General features: G+C 46.4%; 1 protein-coding gene across 1 annotated transcript in view; it reads left to right on the top strand.

Moving 5' to 3' along the window:
* The first annotated feature begins 817 nt into the window (after positions 1-817).
* Positions 818-14,910, top strand: part of SH3RF3 (SH3 domain containing ring finger 3) — a 245,389-nt gene continuing 231,296 nt past the window's right edge. The window contains exon 1 of the mRNA XM_069004839.1: positions 818-1,276. Coding sequence (XP_068860940.1) covers positions 881-1,276 — 396 coding nt within the window. The 5' untranslated portion in view covers positions 818-880. The remainder of the gene's footprint in view (positions 1,277-14,910) is intronic.

The following is a 14,910-nucleotide window of genomic DNA, read 5'->3' as shown; positions in this document are numbered from 1 at the left end:
CCGGGGGTGACGGGGTGAGGCCCCGCGGCCCCGCGCCGCGTGCAGCCGCGCCCGCCAGGGGGCGCCGCGCTGCCAGGGATGGCGCGGCCGGCGGGGCCCCGGCTCCGCTCCCGGCCCGGGGGCCGAGCGCTGCTCCCCGCGGGGATGCCGTGCCCGCCCACCCTGCCCGCCCGGCCGCCACCACCGATACCGCTCTCCGCGGGGCGCCCGGCCCGCAGCGGCTCCCCTCCGCCCCCGCCTGGGTGCCCTTGGCTTCCCCGAAGGGTCTCCTCCGCCTGCCCCCGCCTGTCCGGGAGCCTCCTCCGGGAGCAGAAGGAGGAGGGAATAGCGGCGGCGTTGGCAAGCGGGCGGCGAGCCCTGCTGGGTCGGGTTACAGGGAGCCACGGAGCGGCGGCGAAGCGGGCGGGGACCGCCTGCGGGGCGGCCGCCGTGCTGCGGGCGCCCCCCCGGGGCTTCCCGCCGCTCCCCGCCCCGCGCGGAGGCGCGGCGGGCGCCTCGCCGGGCCCCGCCGTAGCTGCCGAGCCGCGCCGGGCGGCGGGGGGAGGCGCGGGCAGACAGGTGCCCTCCTCCTGAACCGCTGCGCTCGCCGCCGCTGGCATCGCTGCCGCGCCGCACGCCGCTGGGCAGCGTCGCCCAGGCAGCTCCCGAGGTCGCCGCCGCCCGCCGCCGGGGGCAGCCCCGCCGCCCCGATGGCCCCCACCGCCCCGCCGCCGCCCCTCCCTCGCCGCCGCCGGCCGCGGCGGCCCTAGGGGCGTCGGGGCCCTGCGCTGCCCCGCGGAGGGGAGGCGGAGGCGGCGGCGGCGGGGCGGGGGCGGAGGCGGAGGCGAGGGGGCGGCGGAGCGGCGGCGGAACGCCGGCGGAGCGGGAGCCGGCGTCGGCGATGGACGAGTCGTCGCTGCTGGATCTGCTGGAGTGCTCCGTGTGCCTGGAGCGTCTGGACACCACGGCCAAGGTGCTGCCGTGCCAGCACACCTTCTGCCGCCGCTGTCTGGAGAGCATCGTCAGCTCCCGCCACGAGCTGCGCTGCCCCGAGTGCCGCATCCTGGTGGGCTGCGGCGTGGACGAGCTGCCCGCCAACATCCTCCTCGTCCGCCTCCTGGACGGCATCCGGCAGCGGCCCCGCGCCGCCGGGGGCGCCAGCGGCAGCCCCAGCGCCGCGGCCCCCACGTACCCCCAGCCCGCCGCCGCCCCCAGCGCCGTCGCCGCCGCCGCCGCCTCGGCCGCCGCCAGCCTGCGGGAGCTGGCGGCCGCCAGCCGCAGCGCCCTGCTGGGAAAGGTGGGTGCCGGGCCGGGGGCGGGCGGGCTGGCAGCGCGGCCGGGCGAGCGCGCGTCCCCGGGGAGCGCCGGGCGGCTCCGGTTTGCCGGCGGGACGTCCCGCGGGCGGCGGAGAGTGTGTGTCCGCGGGCACCGGCGTGCGCCTGCCCCGCACTTGTGGCTGCTGTGGTCACCTCCCCGATCTAACGATGGGAGGCTCGGCCGGGGATGCCCTCAAAGTACTCTGGGCGGCCGCGGGCGGCGGGAGCGGCCGGGACCGCCCCGGGACACCCCCCTTTGGGTGGGCTTTTCCCGGCTGTGGGCAGCTGCTGCACCGACGGGTCCCGGAGCCGCCCTCGGTGTAGCAGAGCCGGACGTGGAGTTATGAACCGCAGAGTGCCTCGAAAGCGCTTTTATCCGTCTTGTCGGGCAGCGCCAGGTGCCTGTCAGGTGCAGGCAGGAGCCGGCTCCCACCCTCGCTGCCTGCGGGGGAAGTCTCTGGGAACGCTCGGCCGGTCCCGAGCCCGGCGTGTTCCTCCAACCCCGGAATTTCCCCCTCCGCTCCCCGGGCGCTGCCGGTGCGGTTACAACCACACAGAGCCCTCCTGACAGCCGGAACGGAGCGGGGTTTGAAGCTGAAGCTTCCCCTCTCAAGGGAACGTAATTTCATTTTTATGTATAAGGTGTGTGATTTATCGAAGGCGAGTACTGCAGCGTGTGCATTTATTCATTTTACTCTTCAATCGAGTGCCCAATCTCGCGCCCTTTAAAGTCCATGACAAGTGTTTCATTGGCTCAGAGGGAACAACATCAGTTCCTCCCAGTGTTCTGTATTGCTCTTTCATGCGATCTGATAAAATTTACTATTGGACGTCTTCAGGAGACTTGAGAATGGAGACAGTCTTAAGACTGTGAACTTAATCTCACTTTTAATGTCATATATACACTGGATATGTTTAATTGTCTTTGATCTTTCACGAGATCCACTTGAGGTATAATTTAGTGTACAGCCTTTTGATTTGAAAAGGTTAGTGTAGAGATTCCCTGTGAAGTTGTATTGCTATAGTAAATGTTTCAATTAATTAATTTCCTACTTCTGGTTTGTTTGGGTTTTTTTCTGAGTACTGGTGTTTTGAAGTTTTCCCTACAGGAAATGATGGCAAATGCCATACATTGTTTCATAAAATTCAGTTCTGGAGTTGGAAGTGAAATATGCTAGGCAGCATTTCTGGAAGGGGAGATCCTTTATTATTAAACCATAGTCTTCAATGAGCTTCAGGTATTTAATAATGACTTGTCCAATTTAAAGAAGAAAAGGCATTGAGATTCTGCCCTCTGCTTTTTTTTAGCTTGTTTTTCAACTAAGCTTAGTGCTGTAGCTTTGTCACAGCAGACAACTCCTGTCTTCCTGAGTTTCAGCATTACAGAAAGGGAAGTTTGCATTCATTAGGTAAAGTACAATATCCCATGGTCTTGTTTGAAGTCCAGGCAGGCTTCTTTTGTGGGAGTCAGGGTCTGCTTGTTACACCTGCAGTGTTTGTGTTGGAGAGGCAGGGTCTTGCACCCTCACCATGATTTTGTGACCATCCAACAAGAAGACAATCTCTGGTTATCAAATCTTCACGTCCTAGTCAAGCTTGCATGTTACAGCGGTGTGCACATGTAAGGAAAAGCTTGATGGGGAAAGCTACTTGTAAATTTTTAAGGAAGTTGAATTTTCATTATTTTGTTGTAATTTGTCAGGCTTTTAAAAAGTTGCTTCCCTAGCCATTTTTGCAGATATCATGTAGTAAATAAAAACACGTTGCATTCCATCATTTTCTGCCTTTGATTGAATAGCACTTTGGTGAGCATTGGCAGTTCTGTTGTCCATTTCTGTGAGGGTTGTTACCCATCTGAATTTGACAGAAAGCAAAATAACACGACCTGAGAATCACATTTTGACTGTTATGGTTAACAACTGCAATTCTTTTCCCTTTGCTGAGGTTAATGGGTAATTCTGGGGCAGTGAGTCTGCTGGGACAGAGTGGGTCTGTGAAACTGTTTGCTTGGCCTTTTGACTGATGGCACAATTTTATCCTGGAAATCAATGCAATGTGCTTGATCCTTACAAGGTTCATTACAGTGAAAGAAAGTCTGAACTAATCTGCTTTTAAAAAAAGCAGCAGGGGAGAATAATCCTCCTTGGAGCTGCTGATACAGCTGATTGCTGAGCAGTCCTGGAGACAAGAGTGCAGAACCTCTCTGTGTACTAAACAATAGATGGTACAATCCAAGCTAGAATCAAGCTCTTTTTGAGGCTGATACGGAAGAGCAGAATTACATCCCCTTCTGCCTTTCGTTGGTCTTTGACAGGTCAGCTGCCTTGAAGAGAGCGGAAGTGATTCTTTGTGATCTATATATGTTTCAGAAATTGCTGTAGATTTGCTGCCTGGGGCTTAAATGCAAATTACATTATTTTACTAATTATTACCTTTCATTTTAGATAATGCAGTATATAAAATAGGACATACCATTATGGGCTTTGTGGCTAGGAAGGAAACTGCTCATTGTGAAGTGTAATGGCAGAGAGCCAAGGTCACTTCTATCAGACTTCAATCTTGTCCAGATCCTTGGACCGATATGTTAGAATCACACCAGGGATCTGTTTCTGTGAGAGTTTTAATTAACCGTAGACAATAGAGCAGGGCCAGCCTCTGTGTTGCTACCATGCCTGTATTTTGCTTCTGCACCTTATACTTTGGAGAAGTTGTCTTTGCATAGATGCTGTTTTCTAAAATCAACACATGTTGTTTATCACTTGGGCAAAACTCTGTGGGGTTTGTATTTCTTTGTCAGGTCTCTGGCCTTTCTTTTCCTGTAGTTTGTCACAGACTTGGTCTGTACAGACTGCTGAAAGCCAGCAGTAAGAGGGGCTGAGCTGGGGGTGAACTGGCACAGGTGCTGTTTCTAAAGTTGTCCAAGATCATTCTTCAGAAACACTCCTGAAATGCTGTAGGTGTTTTGAGACACCTGGTACACATCTTCAGTGGGAGAGATCTGGAGGTGGCATGTACCTACTAATATACGCTTGTACAATATTTGAGATTCTATCAATATATAATGGTGTGTGACTTTTCATAAGCCAGTTAGTGACCCAATGCCTCTGTTTCAGCCTGTAAAAAACCAATAGTCTTGTTCTAAATGATATAGCATATTTTGAAATGTTCATATTAAAGCTGTGTAAATGCAGAGTATGATATTAGACATTATAAAAGGGTCCAACTGCTAAAAGAGCACACTGGAAGAATGAAGGAAAGGAAACCCAACAACTGTGTGCCCCCCCAGGGAATAGACAGGAGGCTCAGAGTGGTTTATAATGGTAGGCGCATTACTCACAAGGTTATAATTTATTGGCTCCTCTGTTTCCATTACCACTGTCAGATTGCTTGGGGAATTCAGGTTCTGTCAAAGTAAATAGCTCCCTTAGATTGTTGAGGCATTATGGTAAATCTGCCTTCTTTACTGAGTGTGGAGTTTGGGGGGGTTTTTTAACAATTATTGCAGTTTATCACTTCAAATTTTTTTCAGCAGTTCTTAAGATCTAATAGCCAGCTAAGTGCATGCAAGTCTTTAGTAATTTCCTCCCAAACCAGGCGTCTTCCACTCCAGGTGCGAGGCTTATTGCTTGCTTGCTCATAATACAAACTGAGAACAACATTTGCATGAAAAAGAAACAACCTAGAAAAACAAAACATGTCTCTCTTTTTTCCCAGAAGAGAGAGCATGGCCGAAGTGATGGATAGGGATGTGGTGCATTACCAGATGGGGTTGTAGGTAACGATGGAGAGTAGGATGTGCACGTAAGGAGAATAATGGGTCAGCATGCCTGAGCGAAGTGACGGATGGGCTCCACTCTGTGTTGCACGGGATGCATCTCGTGTATCAGCTTTGCAGAGCTATTTCAGCGTTTCAGGAGAAGGGCTGCTATTTGCTAGCCCTTAGCTTCACATGAGTGTTTTGCAAGCAGAGGGAACAATGCTAATTTGCTTTTCAGCTACTCGTAGAAATTCTCCAAAAGAGACATTCAGTCACTTTTTAAGAGTTCTGCGTCATCCTAGACTGGGTACAGTGGATTAAAAGAGTAGACCTCACAGTATTTCTCCACTCCCCTGTTTCTTTCCTTTTTGGATGCATTGTCTATCAGGTGAAGATCCCACCCTGGATTATGCAAGAGGAAGCAGATGGAGTTTGGCATTTATATGCATTTATATATATTACAGTAGGATTGTGTAGGGGACACGCTTTGTCTTGGGCAGAGGATACTCTTCAGCTTGCCTTTTTAATGGTCAGACTTGCACAGACTGGAGTGCTGTTCAGCAGTGTGCCATGTACATAAACCCAGGGACTTACCTTACTTTTGTTCATTCTCTTTGATTTATTTGCTTCTGATGCTGTAGTTTTGCTGATCTTGAACTTTGTCATAAAACCATCCAAAAAAGAGTGATGTTCCACATGTCAAAGGCTCTGATCTTGAGGATTTTCTTTTTGTCTGGCAGACGGCTAAAAATGTGTTTTGACACAGGAGATTAACTACCATACTAAGGGTATTGTGAAAAATATAGCCAGGAGTATTTAAAACCCCAGCAATTGAAGCTGTCCTCAAAGAAATGAGTGAGCATAGGAGAGGGGATTGCTGAGGGGCTGTGTCAGAAAAATTCATCATTCACTGAGCTCTTACACTTTTCAGAAAATGTGCCATTTGCAGGTGCCATCTTCATGTCCATTATGTTTTCCAGAAATGGAGTATTTTTACTTGTGATTTTTACTGTGTGATGGTGTTATTTTACTTGCATGCTAGAAAAACGTGATGTGACCCAAGAGTGCCAGTGCTGACAGTGGACTTTTTCTTCTGAATTAGGATGGCCAGCAGTGGCTCAATCACACCTAAAAAAGTTGTGGGACAGTGGAGAGGGCTTTGTGCCACTAGCCCCAAACCCTCTCTATTAGTTTGTGTCAGTGGGACATGCCTCTGTAGGACTCCTCTTGATGTCAAATGTGAATGCTAAGTTTAATCCCTGCACGTCATCCTTCTGAATGATTCATGACGAACACTGGTAACGTTTAGCATATGACAGCATTCCATGTTCAGTAGTTGGTTACTCAAAGACAGATGGATAGGCTTGCTCGACTCAGCTCTAAAGATTTTGTGCATGTTTCAACCCTGGCAATTTTTGCCCAGCTGCCCTAAAGCTCTGCTGTGGTTTCAAGGCACATGCAGAACATGGTCATTGATGTCTAGTGAGCTGCATGACCGTTCTGAGCTTCCCGTTTCCCAGATGAAAACTTGACCCAGTAGCACTAGCCCACCCTCATGTGCTTCTCAATCTTCCGAAGGAAGCTGCCCTACAAACACAGAATTGTTACTAGAGAAGCTGGGTTTTGGGAAAATTTAAAAGTGCTGGCTGTATACACTGAAGCTACAGTGGTTGTTTTCTGCCGTTGAGTGGGGTTTGGCAGAGATGCTGCACTTTGTTTGCGGGGAGCGTCGGCACAGGGATGCAGCGATGCACACTGTATGTGGACTGTAACAGTGCACTGTATTCCTTGTTTCTAATCTTATCAGTTCATGTTCAGGCAGACTCCTGGTTCTGGCTGGGTGCCCAACAGGTCAGACAGGCTGCAGGCACTGGCTGTTAATGCTGGGTGCCTGTACTTGCAGGTCAGGGGGAGGCTACACATGCTCTTTCTAGATGAAGCTGTGTGCAAACGATCAATAAGCTGCCACATAAAGTGCTACAACAATATTTTATTTATGCCATGGAGGATTTCTTTCTCTGAGAAGGTATTTTCTTATACAGTGGAGTTATTTTTGTCTGCTGTCTCATAATTTTAGCTTAATAATCCCATTACAATTTCAACTTGAAAAGGCTGGGTACTTCTTGAGTTTTGCACTGTTGTATTTATACTGTCTCCTCTAATTTCACTATTCTGTTCAATATTTCATGCTGTTTCTGTTAAGAAACAGTGCTTAAATTTCAGATAAAAACCATAGTTTACTCTTGCACTTCAATGACCCGCCTGAAGTATCTTTGGCTGTGAGATGACACTTTCTTTCAAAGTTGTAGATCATTCTTTCTTAGAAGCCTTTCCTTAAGCTTCAGAAGGCTTTATAACTAGTATAAATCATATATATAAATCAACTAACTCTGATCAATGTCTTTAAGCATTGCAACATTGTAATTGATGACCTCTAGAGCACTGGATTCATTCAGTGTTCAGGGACTTTGTGACTTCTACAGACCACAACTGCTGGGGATGCACGCGGTTTCAGCTTTCCTGTATTCACTAATCACATATCAAGCTAAATTTTTGCAAGCATTTTCAATGCAGTCTTGTTAAAATCTGATATTTTACAACAGGTTTTCCCAGTCTGCCATGAGCTGTCATGGGAAGAACCCAAGAATAGTTCTAATAGGACATGAGAGCTTGGACAAAGATAAACTACAGGATTTGAGAAAGTTGCATGACCTTGGCGTTGCCCAGCTCCCACAGCAGCTGTGCTTCTGCAGCTGTGGAGGGAGTGACGGGGAGATACAGTGCCAGCTGAAAGCTACCTATTTATTCCTAGTTTTGCACCAAACCAAGCTGCTCCTAATGACAGAAGCCTCTTGCGTGGAGCAGCCTGGTACTTTGGCTGGAAAGTTACTGGTCTGACCATTATGCAAAAGAAAAAAAAATAAAGGGATAATTAAAAAATGAGGAAAATTTCTTTCTAGTGCATCATGCAGATGGGCCTGGGAACAGGTTCTCCCCACATACCAGCCCCGTATCCTCTTTCTTTTGCTGGTTTGGATTCCTCTGACATCTTGAGCCATGCCTTTTCCTGACTGTATGGGGTGGCGGGGGGGTTGCTGATGGGCTCAGTTTTACTCACTTGGCTCCGTTACAGTCTTCCTCAGCAGTAATGTTAAAATTACTCCTCTTTGGGAGAAGTTTTGCTTATGTTGCTAGAGGATTTCTGAAAAACCTTTAAAATTGTTTGAATAGCTTTTAAAAAAAAACCCTGAGCGTGTGCCTAATAATTTAATCTAATTGTCTCTGTATGTAATTTGAATGTTTTTATTCTGTTAGAAAGAACAAACATTAATTTAATGATACATGTACATGAGATGGCTTAGGGGAAGAACAGAAGTAGGGAGTATTACTTTTGGTATTAAAAAGACATTTTGTTTTCAAAAGCAGAGAGAAAAATGTAAAACATCTGGAATCAAGAGCACTTTCTGCCCAGTCTTTTGAGCATAACTTCCATTGGTTCCACAGAACTTGCTGCTCACTGATTGCTGTTAGCTGGGTGACCTGTGAACTCAGGTGATGGGCAGCTGAATATCTGCCCAAAGGAGCTGATGGAGCTCTTCGGGGCGTCAGCGGAAGGACTTGTCCCCTGGCACTGGGCTCAAGTCTTTCCCATCTGCAGGCCAGCTATTGAGGGGTTAAATAGGGAAAACCTTGCTTGGGTTTGTCTTATAACCAGTTTCTGGCACTTTCAAAGCATGGGTTGGCCCCTGCTGAAGTTTGGCTTCTTGTCGGAGCGGTTGGGATTTTTGGTGTGACTGGTCTGTTTGTATGTGGTTGACTGAGGGCAGGGGTTTCTGGGGGATGCAGATCCTCATGAACACTTTAAAGCTGTTTCTGCAGCAGGTCTCCATCTTTGTCCGATTTTGGAAATGGGAGTAAGGCTTAGCTGTCTGGTTCACAGCACTGGGTGCCAGGAGAAGGAAGGCTGTGAGATTCACTAATTAAAAAAAAGGGAGAGATGGAACTGTTTTCTTTCACCATGGTGTTTGCATAATATAATTTGACTCAGGAATGCTGAGGAATTTTTTGTCTGCTTGCAGTGGCAATGGGACAAAGGTGCAAAACCCTTTCCTGCTTTGCAGCGTCCAGCCTCTTTTTTTTTTTTTTTGAAGATACCTTAAGGATTTGTGGTAGGGAGGAATTTGTCCCTCATGTTGGCTGTCAACAGGAATATGATTTATCAGACAAGTGAAACTAATACTGTATATGGTTAAGGAGTGCCTTTCTGTGCACAAAAATGGTATTTATAAGAAGAGGTTGCTTCTTAGTCAATGCTTAGAGTGTCTTTCCACTGCTACAGCAACAAGCACAAGAGTCTGATTATTCAGGCAAGTTAGCATAAAATTTTTTTTCCAAGTTTTTTGAAAATCTGATGCAAACTAATATGAATTTGCCATTGCTAATTTTAGAGTGGTCTGCTTGTATAAGATAACAAATTCCAGTTTTACTTTAAAGAGACAGTATTTTAACAGAAGGCTGGCAAGATTGTTACCAAAATGCTAATGATCATTTCTCCTACAGTCTCAGTTATTTTCAGAGGGAGGACTAGAATAGATACATAATCTGAATAATATTGATTTTAATATGTATTACTGTCTCATTAAGCTGTTATAGTCTTTCCCCTTCTGGACAAAGGTTCATTAATTGCTGCAGTTGATGTGTCATTAAAGTGGGTTAAGGTGCAAAATGAATAGAGGGAAAGAGAGATCTAAAATGTTTACTGTGCAGTAGTGGATGAACCTTTGGGTTAAGATATTACAGTCCTAACCAAATGAAGGAGGCACTGCTGTGTTTGATATGCTGCCTCCTGATTGCCTTCCCTGCAACAGCCAAGAAGTCGGCCAAACACAGGCACTATTGTATTTACTTTCCTAAATGATCATTTCAGTAAATATTATTTAATATGTTTATTTGTGGATTACTGTCAGGCCAGTTCCAATAAAAAAACTCCTCTGTGACCTACTATAAAAAGACGTGATTTTATAAACTTACTTTTTAATTTCTACATTAATTTTGAAACAGCTTTTAGCAGGCTGCCTCTTTACGGGCTGCCTTCATATATGTTTTGAAATGCTTTTATTTCAACCTGTACCGGGTTTACAATATTGTCATCCTTATAAGCAAATCAATATGTTTTCATTTCCAATAACAGCAATAATTTATGAATTTGTAGTTATTTTAATGCAGCGAAGTAGCAGGAATTAGAGGGAAGCAGAAGGAAGATTTTGCTTTGATTGTGTTTTGATTGACTTCAACTAACATCTAGTTGTCTGTAAATATGATACACACAAATATAGGCATGTATACTATATATATCTATATCTACATATATATATATATCTGTCTCCCTGAATGTATATTTTTTTGTCAGAAAGGCCTCTTCCATGCATTCTTGTATCCATATCCAATCCAGTAAACTGTGCATTATTGTCAGACATGAGTGTGTGTTGTGTCACAGCACAGTGGCTGGTCCTGCCACATCTCTGGACCTGTGCCCGTGGGTACCCCTGTTGCAGAGCACGTGTCCTTGAGGGATCAGAGGAGAGCACATATGCAGTCTCTTCTTGCACCCCAAAAATACAGATCTGTGCTTGTCATGTGAGGGAGAAGGGATGCCCAGCAAGGGGTTGGGGGGGGAATGGGTCCCAGTGTGCTGCAAGGCACCTGTTCCTCGAGGATGCTGGGACATGTCGTGACAGGCTCTTCTGATGCTCGTTGCTGAGCCTCCTTGTGATTTCATGCTAAAATGTCACGAGATGAGACACAGAAATAGCACAGACTTTCCTGGCAGAAGTGTGATCTGCAGCATGTTGAGTGGGCACAATGCATCAGCGCCGGGGCTGCTGCTCCTTGGCCAGCTCTGTGTGGGAAGGGTGCAGCACTGTGGAAGAGGTAGGCGAGGACATCTTTGTGTTCAGTCCAGAGCATCTTGCATTTCAGCCAAGAGTTTTTGTGTGGAGAGCCTGATTCTTTTGCATACGCTCTTTCTAAAACAAATCATAAACCCCCCTGGGAGAATAGAGTCATACACACATGTCATAAAATACAGTAAAATAGTAGTTGACAAACATGAGATGAAATTTTTTTGCTTCTCTTCTGCTGTGGAGGTAATTACGGTGTTAGATCTTAGTAGGAAACATCTGATTATTTGTATTTCACAGTTATGCAGCAATTTAAAATCTGAACCACTTACACCTTTTTAACAATTAGTAAATTTTTTGTAAAAGGAAAGCATGTTACCTTTGATCTATAGTGCATAAGGGAAAATTCATTTTTTCCTAGTTAAGAGTTTTATTTGTTCTTTTGATAAACACAGGACTTTCTTTTATGTGCAGTTAGTCTCACTTTTATCTGAGTGTAAACTTCCATGAGGGTCACTACTGTTAAAAATAATTCAGCACATTTTTAAGAAGAGACTGTGTAGGTTTCATGATCTGTAATAATCCTCATCCCTGGCTTCTAAAACCAGGAAGCAAGTAGCTAAAGGGAAGGTTGGTGTCTTCCTCCCTTTGTCTTGTCAGCAGCATACTACAAGAAGTACAGAGCTGTTCAGAGCCATAAGGTGTTCAAGAGCCACATTTGCTTTCCAGTTTCTCCACTTTTGATGTTTGTTTCATATGAATTTTATACCGTTGAAGTTGCTGTTGCTAAGAATTGGTTTTGCCTGTTGTATTAAAAAATCCCAAAACAACGAAATACAGCATTGACTTTGCTGCCTTGTGCAGTGTGCAGAGCTGAGAGACAAGGCCTGTCTTCCCTCACGAATGAGAGCAGGAAATAGGTTTGGTGCCACAAGTCACTGTGGTTGTCTGGGGGACTCGAGGCAGTTTGTCATGCTGTTTAATGCATCTCCTCTCCCAGCTGTTTCACCCACCTTTAAAAAGTTACAAAGAATAGGATTACCAGAAGCAAACTGCTTTGTTGGTGGTGGTAACAGAAGATCCAGGGAAGGATCTGTGTCATCATGCCCTTCCTGCAGTGCTTCATCACCATTGCAGACATCCAGCAGTCAGGAGTGGGCAGGAACAGCCTGTCCAGGGGCTGGGCTCTGCTTCTCCTGTCCTCTTTCTCTCTCCACATGAATCCTCACTTTTCAGTGGGCCAGGGCACCTGTCTGTGCCTTCACTCCTGCTTGTTGAAGTTTTAACCTCCCAAATTAGCACATCCTCTCTAGCCTCTATTGCAGAACCCAACTTTCAGGATGAGCATTGTCACCTTTTTTTCTGTGTGATGAGCTCGTAGAAGGACCCAGAAGATGAGCTTCTTCCACATGGATGATGAAATGCTTCATGAGTCACTGGGGATGCTAGTAGTCAGGGACCCTGGGAGAGGGGGGTGCTTGGTGGTAGCTAATGACAGGATGACTGTACCATGTAGAGTCATACTGAAAGGCAGCATAGGGCTGGGCAGAAAATGAGAGAGGATCATTTTGGATGTTTGGTTTCCTGTGGGAGTAGGGCTTGTGTGATAGCCTAATCTTAAAAATATGAGGGGAGTGTTTAGAGAGAACTTGCCCTGACAGTTTTGTAGGTTAGTATTCAAGTGCAGCCAGTAATAACACTGATAAGATTTGGAGACCATGTTGAACTTTCTAAGTCTTTGTACCCCATTGTGTGAGCTCAGAAACCTCTGCTGCACCAGGGACATGATCAGCTGTTGCTTCCTCATTGCTGCAGGAGGAAAGAAGCTGGTGGGCTTGTGCCATTGTGTATTTGTCATGAAATTAACCCTCCCTAGACTCAGCCTGCTTTGACCACTCTTCACACAGGCCACCAGCTACTCAGAAAACAGAGGCAGGGGCAGTTGTCCCTGGCCAGTAAACAGGGGAGGAGAATTCAGGGTGCACAGAGGTGACAATAAAAGAGTCATAATACCAAGGAGAAGAGGGGATGTTCCCAATGGCTGATGTTCTTCAATTCTTTGTAGTTCTTTGTTTTTCATCAAATGAGGCTTAAAAATTCCAGGTGGTATTCCATTTGTTCCAGCCTCCTTCATGTGTTTTGGCTTCTTGTTAGTTAGATTTTATACAAAATAGAAGTTTATATTATTCCATTCTCAGGTGAAGGGATGAAAGGAAATTACTTTAAGTTGTACTAGAAGAGGTTCAGATTAGATATTAGAAAAAAAATTTCACTGAAAGAGTGGTTAGGCATTGGAGCAAATGGAGTCACCGTCTCTGGAAGTGTTCAAGAGGCATCTGAATGTGTCACTTGGGGATATGGTTTAGCGGTGATTATTGTGGTGCTGGGTTGATGGTTGGAGTGGATAATCTTGAAGGTCTCATCTAATCTTGATGATTCTGTGATTCCCTCAGCAATACCCCTCATGTAGTGGGTAGTTTCTACACTAGAATGCTGCCCTGCCAGAGGGGGCCTTTCCTATTTAAGTTGATCATTTGAGATTAATTTGTCTGGTTATGAAAATTGTGGGGAAAGAGGTTTTTTTTAGGATCTTGGATGTAGGAGAAGCGTATTTCCTTTAATGCTCCCTATAGCTGTCGTCGGGAGACTTTTTGTTGATGCAGGGGCTGGGGTGAAAAGAGCCTGAGCTCACAGTTAAAATAAGAGATAGCAGGAAACTGGATAGAGTTGAGGTTCCTCAGCTGGTCTGATGGTTTTTTGATGAACACGTGCTTCTTTGATTGAGTCAACTCTTGAGTTTGTGTAAAGTGATGCTGATTCCCCAAATCAGTGATTCCTGTTCAGTGCTGGTAAAATAAATAGAAGCCAAACACTGAGCAGGAACTGTGGTCAGCCTGAAGTTGTTTCATTAGTGTATAAACTCAGAGCAATTGGCAGTGAGCAGATAAAGACCAGAATGAATCTCAGGTAAAACAGTAAAGGTTACTTCGGGGGTTTTTTGTGGTTTTTTTCCCTCCCATGAAGAGTTTAAAAGAGCATTAAAAGATGCCTCTATAGCAATATTTCATTTTTTGATGTCATGTAGCTGCAGACCCAAGAAAATAATAGTATGAGGAGATCCTGATCCTTGTAATGTTCAGTATCCTAGCTGTTTAGTAGCTTTGTCTGAGTGAGCTTCAAATAAGCACTCTTCTGGTTTTTATGGCTTTTTTCAGTAATTAATGAAGGAATGTGAGTAATCTGCTACTTGGCAGATCTGCTCTTTAGGACTCTGACTCTGTTTGGTGGGAGGTGTGAGAAATCACTACCATAGTAAGTAGCAATATCGTAGCATCTCAGTAGAACCATTTTTGAGAGTGTTGGTGGAATAGTTGAGACTATTGCTGGAAGGCAGTAGTCTCCTTCCTTGGAAGAAAAGCTTGAGAAACATCATTCAAATAGCTTTGCTTCATTGACCTGGTGAAAATATTATTCAAGATAATGGTTTGCACAGATGGAGTTGCTGTATTACTTCACTGTAGGTCTGTCAGGTGTTACTATTTTCTGCTCTGCATGCCATGAATAGATTTGCTTTTTCCCTCTTATTTCACATATTTGCTTTCTTTGCACATGCAAGCAAAAGGAAACAATTCTGCCAGGAATAAAGGTCTCACATGGAGGCTGTGTCCTCATCACCACATTCCCCATGGGTTCAGGCCATGGAGGGGTTTGCTCCTGTTGGGGTGTGGGAGGATGCATTGTGTTTTCACTCAGGCTTAATGGGGGGTGACAGCTTAGGAAACCCCCATGGCCCACTCTGTGCCCTTGCGGTGTCCCGTGCTGCTGGTGCCCCTTGTGCCTGAGCAGCAGCAGGACAGTGTCCCCATTGCTGTCTCCCCTTGACATTGTCTCTGCCCCATTGCCATCACCCCTTTGTCCCAGGACCCTCTCTGTGGGAGGCAGCAGATGGCCTGTGGAG

The sequence above is a fragment of the Aphelocoma coerulescens genome, chromosome 1 (assembly GCF_041296385.1).
Source record: "Aphelocoma coerulescens isolate FSJ_1873_10779 chromosome 1, UR_Acoe_1.0, whole genome shotgun sequence".
In the NCBI taxonomy this organism is placed as follows: domain Eukaryota; kingdom Metazoa; phylum Chordata; class Aves; order Passeriformes; family Corvidae; genus Aphelocoma; species Aphelocoma coerulescens.
Note: the sequence above shows the minus strand (reverse complement) of the source record. Positions and strands in the feature narration are given on the sequence as shown.